The sequence below is a fragment of the Thermobia domestica genome, chromosome 12 (assembly GCF_964235325.1).
Source record: "Thermobia domestica chromosome 12, izTheDome1.hap1.1, whole genome shotgun sequence".
In the NCBI taxonomy this organism is placed as follows: Eukaryota; Metazoa; Arthropoda; class Insecta; order Zygentoma; family Lepismatidae; genus Thermobia; species Thermobia domestica.
In genome coordinates, this window is record NC_137465.1 from 228,347,241 (window position 1) to 228,361,371 (window position 14,131).

The window sequence follows — 14,131 nt, forward strand, 5'->3', positions numbered from 1 at the left end:
TAAGAAATACCGGAGGAATTGGTCATCAAATTATATTCCTACAACAACAGATTTATAGACATGCGACAATAATTTTGGACCATACACAGCAAGCAAAAAGACAGTCCGTTTGGGTTAGGAATGGCGCACGAACTCATCACTCGCCGTTGGTTTGTCAAATCTTGTTTCGGTAACAACAGCATTGCAAAATGAGCCACGTGGGCACCGACCAATATCATGTTCCAATGAGCTCCTCCGGAACACTATGGAAACAGATTCTCGAAAATCATACACCATAACTGTTGTTCGGTGGCTCCGTGCAACTGGTAAAGTACGGAAGTTACACTCATGAGTGCTACATGAGTTGGTACCGCCAGACAAAAATCGCTGTCTGGAGGTGTGCCGTTTTCTGGATGTATGGAGTAACCGGAAAATTTTACTGCAATGTCATTTTGCTGAATTGTCATTTCTGATGAAAAATGGATTTGCTATGACAATCGTACACAGTCAGGATAATGGCTGGATCGTGATTAACGTCCAGGGCAATTCCCTAAACCATCTCTCCATCCACAGAAGGTATTGTTGCTGGTATAGTGGTTTATGATGGGAATGATCCACCACATTTTTCTCAGCCAAGGAGAAAGCATCAATGCAGATCGTTACAGCCTGAACTCCACGAAATTCATAAGTATCCAGAATGGTCAAAACACATATGATGTCCTCATGTTGGACAACAATGCTTGGCTACATGTCGTACAAAGAACGGTGTAGGCTCTCCATGAATTGCAGTATAAAACCCTTCCTCAACCACTGTATTCGCCCACTGACTACTACATCTTACGGCATCTCGATAACTTCTTGGGAGGTAAAACCTTTACTGACGACCACGTAGTGCAACGTGTGGAAAAGTATGTGGCTGTAGACAACACTGTTTTGTTTAATCGTTTTTTTTTTTTAATTTTTTGGCCTTTGAAAATGACGTAGATGGGACGGACATTTCATTTGTACCAACCTAAAACATTTGCTACACTCCAAAACTAATAAAAAAATCATAAATGTACATATTGGTTTGTATCATAGAGGATCCTTATTTGTACATATATGATTCTCAGTTTTACTGACAATTCGCGAGGTGAAACTTAGTATCTCTCTCTTCCCCACTTTTTTTTTGTTATCTTTAATATATATACAGATGGTGATCAGAAAAATGGAAACACCTGTAGCTGGCAACACGTCAGATGTATGGGTTGGCACTGGTGTCGTGGCGCCCGCAGCGCCGGACCGCTGCTGGTGGTGTGTTAGGTCGGTCCCCATACTACGTCAGGCGCAGTGGAACAGCAGTGTCCAGTGGCTGCAGCAGACGGAGGTAGTGTAAAATGGGAGACCTCTCAGATTTTTAAAGAGGGCAAATTGTTGGTGCGCGGTTATGTGGAGTGAGTGTGACGGCAGTGGCTACTGTGTTAGGTGTGTCGCGTGGAACAGTGTCGAAGGTGATGACGGCCTACACAACACACGGGAAAACCACATCGGGGAAGCGGAACAGTGGGCAGAAGAAAATCATGAGTGACAGGTCACGCCGGGTATTAAAGCGCATTGTCACGCAGAACCGTCGTGCCACTGCGGAGCAAGTGACGGAGGAACTCAATCAGCACCTCCCCCACCCTGTTTCGACAATTACAGTCCGCCGCGAATTACATGGCATGAACTTACGGGGTCGTGTTGCACGAGCCAAACCGCTCATCAGGGACCATAACGCTTTCGCACGCCGCAAATGGTGCCGCGACCATGCAACTTGGATCGTTGAGGACTGGAAACGTGTGATATGGTCGGATGAGTCATCCTTCACCCTATTCCCAACCACGGGCCGTGTTTGTGTGTGGAGAACGCCCAAAGAAGCTTATGATCTGCAGTGTCTCCGCCCAACTGTGAAACATGGCGGCGGCTCGGTGATGCTGTGGGACGCCATATCATGGTTTTCATTGGGTCCTGTGGTCACACTTAGCGGACGAATCACTGCCAACGATTATGTCGCAATTTTAGGAGACCACTTGCATCCTATGGTCCGGATGTTGTTCCCGGACAATGACGCCATCTTCCAGGATGATAATGCACCCATTCACACAGCTGGCATGGTTTAAGGAACATCGGGATGAAGTTCAACACCTCCCTTGGCCCGCCCAATCCCCAGATCTCAAAAAATTGAACATCTGTGGTCCGTCTTGGAAACACGACTCCGGCGACGATTTCCACCTCCATCCTCTCTCACAGAACTGGCCGATGCCCTGCACGAGAAATGGTGTAAAATTCCACTTGCTACCATTCACGACCTCTATGCCTCCATCCCACGTCGCATCAAGGCTGTTCTGAAGGCGAAAGGTGGCCCGACACCATACTAATCTGGTAAGTTGCAATTTCGTTCAGGTGTATCCATTTTTCTGACCATCATCTGTGTATATATATATATATATATATATATATATATATATATATATATATATATATATAAATGAATAAGAGTTAAATACTGCCTCGTATCAGTGCGTGCTTTTTACTTCTGAAGTTCCCTTTGGATTTGGTTATTTTATAGGTAAGGCGTGGCTCCTGCTCTTGCCTTTTGTAGTTTACAAGTAATTTAAATTATTATTATGATCATAAAGTTTGGTGGTACGTTTGTTAATGTTAGCTCTAAAAATGAGACAGACTTTGCCATTTTTCACGAATGGCTAACAGATCTCAACCTACTCTGGAGGGCCAAGGACTGTCTTCTTGACAGTTTTGTTTCAAATTCGTAAACTCCTGTACAGTAAAGTTTGCGGACGGATGACAAGACACAGGACTGAAATAGGGATCTTCAAACATTGTATTAAGGAAAACCCACATCACAAATTGAAAGGAACATGTTTGAATGTTATTGTATGAGAAATAGAAGCCTACGTTACATTTGAACGATACAACCTTGATAAGTAATGGAAATGAGTTATTAATAGTTTTTCAAAAATTTAATTTGTTTTAACGTTAAACGTACCTTTTAATTCTCTTCATGCGCACGCTCGAAGGTGTGATATTGGGCAAGTGGTCATAGGAGTGTAAGTAGTGATAAGATTGGAATTGGTTGTATTCTGTTAGGTGCTTTCTTAACAGTTGGTGTACTTCATTTATCGTAATGTTTATTTAGCGTCCCATTAGCACCGAGGCTATATGAGACGTTGGCCTAAAACTTAACGTGGGATCCGAATCAATGAACCTCTAGTCTCCCACTCCGAAGGCATTGTCCTGACTTGTGTTATAATGTAGTTTTTCATATGGACAATTAGATGAGTTCATACGTTTCGTGGACTTTGTATTCATAAAGAGACCGATGAATGAAGCAGAAGGACCCTTGAAATCACTATGTCGCTTGCATAAACACATTGATGCAATAACATCACTTATATTTAAGGTTATAATAAGCAAACTCCAAAGTTTTCTTTGATTTCTTCTGCGTACGATTTCAAATTGTTTAAGGACGCCGTTTGAGAACAAATTGTATCAAGTACGTGATAGAAAATTTGAAGGGAATGGTAAGAACACAATAAGGAATGAAAAATCCAAGAATCACATTACACCCATAAAGAGAAACCCATAAGTAATTTAGATAGGGAAAAAATAAATATGATTTAGAGTGATACTTTTACTACATACTTTCGCCATCTGGAAAGCAAGAAAAGAAAACAGTGAACAGCAGTGAGTGCCTATTTCCATGTGTTTAATTTTTTAGATTTTTTTTTTTTACATTTCTTAATCCTTTTAATCATTGGGGGGCGGGGGGGCTTTCTACATTCTCCTTCATGTTTTTTTAAATATTTTTTGAATTTTAAGGAAGCTGATGATGAAAGAAGGTTCTTCCGAAAACGTTCTTACATGTAGAAGAAACCTCTGCTATTTTTTGCGGTGAGAATTAGCCTTTATGCTTGTTTCTCACTAAATATCATCACCGCTCGCAATATTGTGATATGGTAAGAACATGGTTGATAGACAATATTGTCAATGCCAATGAAACATGGAATGCCTGAAGTGTAGTGGAAGATCCTTCCATTTTATTACTGCTGCCTTCATACCAAGAGGACCACCATGTGCTCTTTTATGTACTGCTAATAGTGGCAGAGGAACTACCAGTGATTTTGTGCCAAGGTATGAGTCAAAAGCAAGAAAAAACAGTACCTATTCTCTTTTGTTTTCTCCTCCTTTGTGGCGATATGGACGTAAACCCTGGCTTACCCCGTCCAGATTATACCAGTGCTTTTGACATATATTACCAAAATGTTCGTAGTATTAAAAACAAATTACCTGAGTGCTCATTGAACCTAGGTGAGATAAGGGATCTGGATTGTTTCGCAGTGACCGAATCGTGGCTGAATGAATCACTGAATGACAGTGAATTAACCTTTCTAATAATTTCACCATTTATCGTAAAGACCGCATAACTCGTGGAGGTGGAGTGATGATTTGTATAAATAATAAGTGGAAGAGCAAGAGAAGACTGGATCTTGAACGGGAATGTGAACTTATTTGGGTGGAAGTTTTTATTCCACAGCGTCGCTCTATGTTTATTGGGTGCTTCTATAGGACGCACAAGAACAACCCCCTAAACATCTTAGAAGCTTGCCATGATTCACTGTTACATGCGCTGTCACACGGTGACGTCATCCTATTGGGTGATTTCAACCTTTCCATCACGTGGCAGGACAGCAAGCATGGCATCGCTTATAATATGGAAACGACAATTATTTCCTGGAAAATTTTATTCATGGGCTTGGTCTAGGTCAACATAATATGCATAATACCCGCAAAAAAGCAATCTTGACTATATTCTCTCTAACTTAGAACCTCATTGTGTTGTCCCATGCAGAATTATTTTCCCCTCAGAACACGATTCCTTGGATGTTTCTTTCGATTTCCTCCCCTCCACTACTACAAACCAGCCCCTCAAAAGTAGATCACAACTTCTTTGGAAGAAAGTCCCTGGGGTGACACCTGCCGGGCTACTGAATTGTTTCCTTGGTGTTTGTTAGAGGTAGGAACAGTTGACGACGCTGTAGACTCATATACATCTGTTGTCCACTCAGCCATAAAGGACTTTGTGCCGATGAAAGCATCAAAATCGAACAGTTTCCGGTTTAGTACGACAATGAACTACATAGTCTTCTTACTCAGCCATAAAGGATTTTGTGCCGGTGAAAGCAACAAAATCGAGCAGGTTTCCGGTCTGGTACGACAATGAATACGTGGTCTTCTTAAAAACAAAAAGCTTGCCTGGACACTATGGAAATCATATTCGAGTGACTCAACATACAAAAACTTTGCTAAAATTAGAAGCCTTGCTGAGAAGGTACAGCGGCGTAAGTATTTTGAATACGTACATGGACTCAATTGGTGATTTTACTCTTAGCAACCTTAAACTCTTCTGGTCTGTAATTAAATCTAGATCAAAATCTTCGGGCATACCGGCAATAGTTCAAGATGAAAATAATGAAGCGAGTGATGATCAAAGACCCGACCTCTTTAATAATTACTTCTGCAAAACATTTACTTCCCTTCCCTCTACAACCCATCTTCCCCCTCTCCGCCCCATCTGTTCGTATACCTTATCCAACCTCTCTACCACCTCGGGCGAAGTTTTGGCTCTCTTGCAATCGTTATCTCCACATAGATCACTTGGACCCGATAACATTGGTCCTCTCTTTCCCAACGAAACTGCTTTAGTTATTACGGTTCCTCTATCTATCTTACTCAATAGATGCTTCAAGGAAGGGTATTATCAAAACAGTTGGAAACTATCTCACGTAACCCCAATATATAAATCAGGACTTACATATCATGTATCCTCCTATAGACCAATATCTCTTCTTTCTGTAATATCAATTATCTGCGAAAAAATAACCAAAGGCAGGCTACTTAAATTCACCCCATCTTACATCCACAGTTCTCAGCACGGCTTTCTACCGAAAAGCTCAAGTCTCACAAACTTAAGTACTCTTCTTTCCTGTGCAGTCAAATGTATGAATAACAATACTCAGTTAGATGTTATCTACTTTGGTCTCTCGAAGGCCTTTGATTCTGCCAGTCACATTCATCTTCTTCATAAGCTCTCCAATAGATTTAATGTACAGGGCAAATTTCTCTCTTTAATCATCAGCTACTTGAAGGAATGTAAACAGAGAGTTGTTCTTTCAGCGGCGACTTCTAACCCCCAACCCGTGATCACAGGGGAGTGTACTTGGGCCCCTGCTGTCTGTCCTGTATATGGATGATCTCTACACGCACTTACTAGCTCAACCTAGTGGCCTTCTGCTTTTTCCTGACGATTGTAAGTTATACAGAGAAATATCGTGTCTCCATAACGCAATTGCTCTACAGGAAAACATAAATTACCTTATATGCTGGTATGAAATGTGGCACTTGAAACTCAACAGTGCGAAATGTGACAGTATTACTATTACTTTGAAAAAGTCTCCTGTTCCCTCCACATATCATGTCAATGATTCCCCTATCAGACATTCTTCTAGTCATAATGACCTTGGTGTCATCTTTAATTCAAAACTCACATTCTCTGACCACATCTCCTTAATACTTAAGAATTCAATGCGCAAGTTGGGACTTCTTTATCGATTCACTTAACTACGCACTGTTTCGTCATTACCAACTTTTTATAAAACTTGAATAGCGTCGAATATTGCTCTCCCACATGGGCCATGGCAGCACCTATACATCTCTCCAGACTTGACTCTATTCTCAATTTCTTTATTGGTATAGTCCGTTTTCGTGTTCCTGCACTTTGAATATTATCTAAGAAGGAACTCCTGCGACATCTTAATATTCAGACTCCTGAAGTACGCAGAATTATCTCTGACCTGAAATATCTTCATAAAATACTTAATGGAAACTTAAGATCGGAAATATTACTTTAGGAACTATCCTTACGTGTCCCTTCCCGCATCACCCGGAATACCCACCTATTCCATCTTGCCCGTCCTAGGTTGGCAATTATACAGAGGTCTCTTTTTTACAGAATACCAAACTGTTATAATCAAGTAACAACTGATGTGGACATTTATTCAAGCTACCCGGTGTTTGAAAGAGCAGTTAAACGAGTTTTGACGGAACAATATTACTTTCACACTCTTTTTTGGCACTGTTTTATGTTGTTGTTGTCATTGTCTTGTTTTTTCTTCTTCCTTTGTTAACATTTCCCTGTGTAAAATGGCAAAGTTACGCTGTATCTGTGAATTTGTTCAATAAATAAATAAATAAATAAATATTATCTGCGGTAGTCTTGTGTTAAAGCAAAGACACTCTGCCTTACACCAAGTGATGACAGAATAATTATGATTATGGTAATTTATAGGTATAGTTGTTCATCTTAACCAAAGAAAATAATATCTTTAACTTTTATTTTAAAAGTTGCGTATTTTGTTGAAAATTCCTCATAAACTAATTGACGCAAAGGCTTTCATCATTTAAAAAAATCAAATCAGTTCCCTTTCTTCCGTCCAACTGCCTTTTTGTCAAATGTATCAAAAGTAAGCTTTGTAGAAAATTATTATTACAAAAAAAAAAAAAAAAAAAAAAAAAAATGTTAAATATTTGAAATGTTATTACCATTTTCCCATGCAATCGATGCACCACATTGGTCTACAATAACACATTACACATGTCTCTTCAAGTGTATTATCTTCACATAATTTTTGTAATTTTACATTTGATGTAGCTTGCATGCATCCTATGCACGGCTCCGTGTCCTAGAAAAAGAACAGTATGTTTAAAACGTTTCACTGACAATTATGAATGCATACAATTAGGAAAGAACAAAATTTACCGGGGAAAAATCCCAATGTCTTTCAAATTACCTGCGAAGTTTTATATATTTTATCTCATAACATGGGCATTTACATCTTTCGGAGTTGCGAGGGGACACGGAATAACTTTTTTCTTTTAGTTTAACGTTCCACATTTTTGCTACGAGGCTAAAGGAGACTGTGATAATGATAATGAATGAAATGGTGAAAAGGTGAAAGAGGACGACTCGCGAGAAAAACCAACGCGCAAAGTACAGATGGTGATCAGAAAAATGGAAACACCTGTAGTTGGCAACACGTCAGATGTATGGGTTGGCAGTGGTGTCGTGGCGCCCGTAGCACCGGACCGCTGGTGGTGGTGTATAAGATCGGTCTCCATACTACGTCAGGCGCAGTGGAATAGCAGTGTCCAGTGACTGAAGCAGACGGAGGTAGTGTAAAATGGAAGACCTCTCAGATTTTCAAAGAGGGCAAATTGTTAGTGCGCGGTTATGTGGAGTGAGTGTGACGGCAGTGGCTACTGTATTAGGTGTGACGCGTGGGACAGTGTCGAAGGTGATGACGGCCTACACAACACACGGGAAAACGACATCGGGGAAGCGGAACAGTGGGCGGAAGAAAATCATGAGTGACAGGTCACGCCGGGTATTAAAGCGCATTGTCACGCAGACACTGGACGCGGAGTACTGTCGTGCCACTGCGGAGCAAGTGACGGAGGAACTCAATCAGCACCTCCCCCACCCTGTTTCGACAATCACAGTCCGCCGCGAATTACATGACATGAACTTACGGGGTCATGTTGCACGGGCCAAACCGCTCATCAGGGACCATAACGCTTTCGCACGCCGCAAATGGTGCCGCGACCATGCAAATTGGACCGTTGAGGACTGGAAACGTGTGATATGGTCGGATGAGTCATCCTTCACCCTATTCCCAACCACGGATCGTGTTTATGTGTGGAGAACGCCCAAAGAAGCTTATGATCTGCAGTGTCTCCGCCCAACTGTGAAACATGGCGGCGGCTCGGTGATGCTGTGGGACGCCATATCATGGTTTTCATTGGGTCCTGTGGTCACATTTAGCGGACGAATCACTGCCAACGATTATGTCGCAATTTTAGGAGACCACTTGCATCCTATGGTCCGGATGTTGTTCCCGGACAATCACGCCATCTTCCAGGATGATAATGCACCCATTCACACAGCTGGCGTTGTTGCAGCGTGGTTTGAGGAACATCGGGATGAAGTTCAACACCTCCCCTGGCCCGCCCAATCCCCAGATCTCAACATAATTGAACATCTGTGGTCCGTCTTGGAAACACAACTCCGGCGACGATTTCCACCTCCATCCTCTCTCACAGAACTGGCCGATGCCCTGCACGAGGAATGGTGTAAAATTCCACTTGCTACCATTCACGACCTCTATGCCTCCATCCCACGTCGCATCAAGGCTGCTCTGAAGGCGAAAGGTGGCCCGACACCATATTAATCTGGTAAGTTACAATTTCGTTCAGGTGTTTCCATTTTTCTGATCACCATCTGTATATTTACTACGAAGGCCACTTGGTGGAAGTTGGGATCGGAGAAGGGACCCCAATTCTGAACCACAAAGGCCCCGGCAGGGCGTAACATGTTATGAATAAATATAACATAAACAAATGCAATAACAAATAAAAATCTACTAAGTACACTCTAGTCAATACTAATGTAATAATCATGGCGGAACCGAATTGTTAATGTGCCTGTTAAGAGTGTTAACAAAATAATGACTTTTGAGGCAATTACCAGACACCCGAGCAATACGGTCAACCAATAAAAGAATACAATATTAAAAAAAAATCCGTATCATCATCAAATAACTCTTGTTGCAACACTGCTACGTATTGGACATATATTTTTATTCACCATTATTTAATCATCATATATGCATAATAAACATGAGGTAGTGTCGTTTGAAAATAAAAAGGTGGATACCAATTTGACAACTAGTGGTACTGTCTTTCGATAGCCTCTATAGTGTGTATAATGTTACTAAAATTTCTTAAAGATTGTTTAAATACATTTAAAGATATTTGAATTTATCTTAAAATTTTATCGCTGTCTGCGTTCACTTTTCCCAAATCTTTACCGGGCCGTAACTTCATTATTTATACCAATCAGCACCTACAACTTTGGAATAAATGACACCTTCGGAGAGGCTATCTCAATCGGTTTTCAGAATATGGAAAACCCATTTTACAATTGGGATGCATTCTTTATAAGTTAGATCCCAAGCCCAGTTGCAGTTTTTACTCTGACTTTTATTGTATCTTTACAGAGAACTGGAATAAAAACAAGTAAATCGTTTCATTTATTTCTCTTATGAAAACAGTTTCCCGATGGAAGAAAGTTTGAGAATCGGTGCCTTATGGAAGCTATTGGATGCATATATTATATTAATGTATGAGGGTTGTCTAGAAAATAAAGAACGTTTTGGCATGATAAAACAAAAACAAAAGATATCAGCACAAAACTTGATTTACAAAGCCACATGATCTTACTCTACTTTTCTATGTAATCACCATAGTTGTCAAGGCACTTGTTATAACGTGGGACCAGTTTTTCAGAACCGATGTTATACTCATTTGCCGTCCAGGCTGTCACTGCTTGCTTGAGTTCCTCATCATGGACATTTGTGAAAAAGATTCAGTCTAACGTGCTCAAAGTGAAACGTCGGTTTTCCTGATATTTTTCTTCGAGTTTTTCCTTCAGTTCTTGCGTAAAAAGTGATGGCCTCTCTCTCTCACTCTGATCTTCATCATGCATGATGGTCCTTCCTTGATTAAACACAATGCAGCACTTCCTCACTAATGACTTATTCATTGAACTATCGCCATAAACATTCTTTATTTACTTATAAATTTCAATAGGCTCAACTTTTTGCGCGTTCAGAAAATGAATGATACTCCGTACGTCACATTTGGCGGGATTTTCGATTGGCGCCGCCATTTTGAATCGCTGCAAAAACAAGTAGCGTGACCGCTGAGGTGAAGGAAGGAGCTAACTGCTGCGCATGCGATCGCAATGGTAGGTGGTCGGCGATGCGCAATCGTTTTACTTTCTGAACGGCCTTCGTATAATCCTACTTTGCATGAGAATTACAACGAACGGTTTCAGGACTTCTCCGGTCCCTTTATTAATGTACCTTCTACCGCTACTACACTGCCAATATATATTAATATTTTTCTTCAAATGATTTAATAATCATTTATTACTTTCTGCATTGAGAAAAATGATCACGTTTCTTCAAACATAATGAAGTATTTTTAAACATAATAGAGTGACACTCATAATTAAATTTCAGTTTTCATGAACAAAATTCTTAAGTGAAAAATAATGGTAAATGCAGGAAGCAATAAGTGATTATTAAATCCTTTGGGGAAAGAACTTGATATATACTCATTTTTTTTTTTTTTTCTGGTGGTTCAGTTCCTTCATATCTACGATTATTTCAGTCTAAGATCATTTTTCAAAGAAATCAACGTAACTAACCGATGTGTTATTGAAAAAGATTCCAGACAGGATGAGAATAATCTAACACTCAAATTTTCAACACGATCGAAGGTTAGTACTTTCTATTCATTTCACTGCAATAACACTTGTTCTAAGAGGGCTGTTTTCAGAAACAATAAAGGAAACAACCGACTGTTTTAATTCCAATCCTCTGTAGGTGTAGGTAGTTAAAATTCTATCGTATCATCAATCTAAATAATTAACATGAATGTTAGGAGTGTTCTATGCCACAAAAGACATAAAGAATACAATTTCTTACCTCATTTATTTCGTATCGAGGATTTTCTTGGACTTGTGCTCTGAATGCTTCTAAGAATCTATCACTAAGGCTTCTGTGAATAGGGATGTTTTGTAAATTAACAATAGGCCTATGGACTTTCTCTTGTAGGTCTTTGAAGTCCAGAGAATTTAACCTGTGGATAAGGAATACATATTAATTACTAGATAACACTAATTACGAAGACACTAACATTATAGTAACTCTGTCATATTAGTGAAATGAAATGAAATCTTTGAGTTTTACACCCCACAGTTATGCCGGCTAGGCTAAAGACAACAGTGATGATGAGAAATGAATGAAATGGTGGAATAAAGAAAGTGGGAGGAAACGGGAGAACCCGAGAAAACCCACACACACGGTATTTGTCCACCACAAAGTTCACTTAACGGGAGCAAAGTTCACTTGACGGGAACAGGGTTTGAACTCGGGACACTCATGCACAAGACGCGAACGCTCTACCACTAAGCCACCGCGGCCCCTGTATCATATTAGTATCACTTAAGCCGCATTGTCACGTTAGAACTTGTAGCTGTCATAAAAAAAATCTTGAAACCCTACCATATTTCACCGTGTACGCATAGTCTTGAAAGGGTCATAAAACATTTTTTCCATCTTGCAAGGAGTGAACCGATGCGCCACTTTCTGGGACATCTTGCTTGCTCCCTGCTATCGCCCTCCCGCTGACATAAAAGAAAAACCAGTTTCGCCGCTTCCGAAACAACGGAATCTTTTGGACAGGGAGGGGAAGTGCGTCAAAATACACGTTTTTAATGAGGAGGTTCACTGTTTGTCCACTAGAGTCCAGTGCTGCATGTGTGGAGAAACCTTTCTTGCCTTCAAGAAGTTGTAACATGTAAAGAGTAAATAGAAAGATCGGGTTGAAAGGTTTATATATATATATATATATATATATATATATATATATATATGACAGCTACAAGATTCATTTAACGTGGCAATGTGGCTTTACTTTGTGCACATAAACAATGCAATGTGTTTACTTACGGGTGCCACACGATACAGCTATACTAATATAGGAAAGAATATAGGTATGTCTGTTATTAGATTTTCACACAGAAATCAGCCACCTAGAGTCATCAAAAGTTCCACACAAAGAGATTTTCACCAGAGCTAATCGCATACGAAGCCTTTCTTTTTTTTTTTTTTTTTTTTTAATTTTCGTCTTCAGACGGGATTGGGGATCAAAATTTATAAATAAAGTACGTATATGTACAGTAAACTATTCTACTTGATGATAAATCAGCTTTTTTTCTTTTGTTTCAGGTTGCATACTTTTTAAATCTTTGAATTATTTTCATTACCCTTATTCTTCCCATGCGATGTACGAGGATTCCAGCTGGCCCAAGAATCGATAGGAGAAATGTCGAAGGAATTGATCGTCGTTATGTATTCTACCCATTTCTTTATTTTCAATTCTTCTCGTGCGCTATTTCAGCTAGTATTAAATAAATAAATAAACATAATTTCTTACCTTTAGATACGGTTTAACGAATTATTATTAAATCATTTTAACATACTCTGATGTCTTCATCAATAACCCATAATTTAATTACGGACTAGATTCATTACAAGGATCTTCTGTATGTTAGAATTCTACAGGAATTAATGAAATGTAAATCATCGGAAACGAATCGATACTTGGGATTTTTGTGTAAATTTGTTTCCGATGATTTACGTCTCATTAATTCTTCCTGGATAGTCCACCATGTAGAACATCCTTTTAATGAGTTTGGTATGTAACTAGGTTACGGATTATTCAAGAAGAAATCATAGTATGTTCAAATGATACAATAATAATTGTTGAACCATAAACAGCAACAATCGAAACATTGTTATAGTATAAATAATGTAGATGTTAATAACTTTCTTATACTAAACCATTTTTGGGGTAAATCAATAAATATTTTCGATTATTGGTGATTTTTGTTTATTTGTCCGGTTTTATCTGGTGCTTAGCAAGAATTTACTGTAACACCATTTTATATTCGTTTATTCTCTAGGTAGTTTCTAGATCTGTCAACAACAAAAATGATACATTTGTTTTCTTAATTCATGATACTAATATGCAAAACTGTATTGATTTCTATATTTTGAAACTGGAAAATGTAACTCAAAATGTCCTTTAGAAGAACACTTATAAGTGATAAAATAATTCAAGCTAAGGATTGATTAGTAAAAGCGTGATATAAGGACTTAATGTTATTTCAGAATACTGTGGGACTCTAATGTTTAATTTCCTGCGTAAGCATACGGAAGCTTATAGTTTCACTCCAAGTGTATGTATGTGGTGCTTTATTTCTTGGCAACTGCTGGCCGGATCTCAAACAAATTTGGTGGACAAGTAACCCATGACCAAATGAATAAAACATGCTTTATTTGGTCGCTGGTTTTGGCCAAGGACAGTTTGGGTTCGACACGCTTTGTATGTGTACTTTATTTCTCGGTAACTAGTACCTGGATCTAAA

At 39.4% G+C, this 14,131-nt stretch overlaps 1 protein-coding gene across 1 annotated transcript in view; it reads right to left on the reverse strand.

Moving 5' to 3' along the window:
* Window positions 1-14,131, reverse strand: part of LOC145667083 (E3 ubiquitin-protein ligase TM129) — a 46,687-nt gene that overhangs the window by 11,350 nt on the left and 21,206 nt on the right. The window contains exons 4-5 of the mRNA XM_081734800.1: window positions 11,625-11,778; window positions 7,618-7,757 (exon numbers count right to left, since the gene is read on the reverse strand). Coding sequence (XP_081590926.1) covers window positions 7,618-7,757; window positions 11,625-11,778 — 294 coding nt within the window. The remainder of the gene's footprint in view (window positions 1-7,617; window positions 7,758-11,624; window positions 11,779-14,131) is intronic.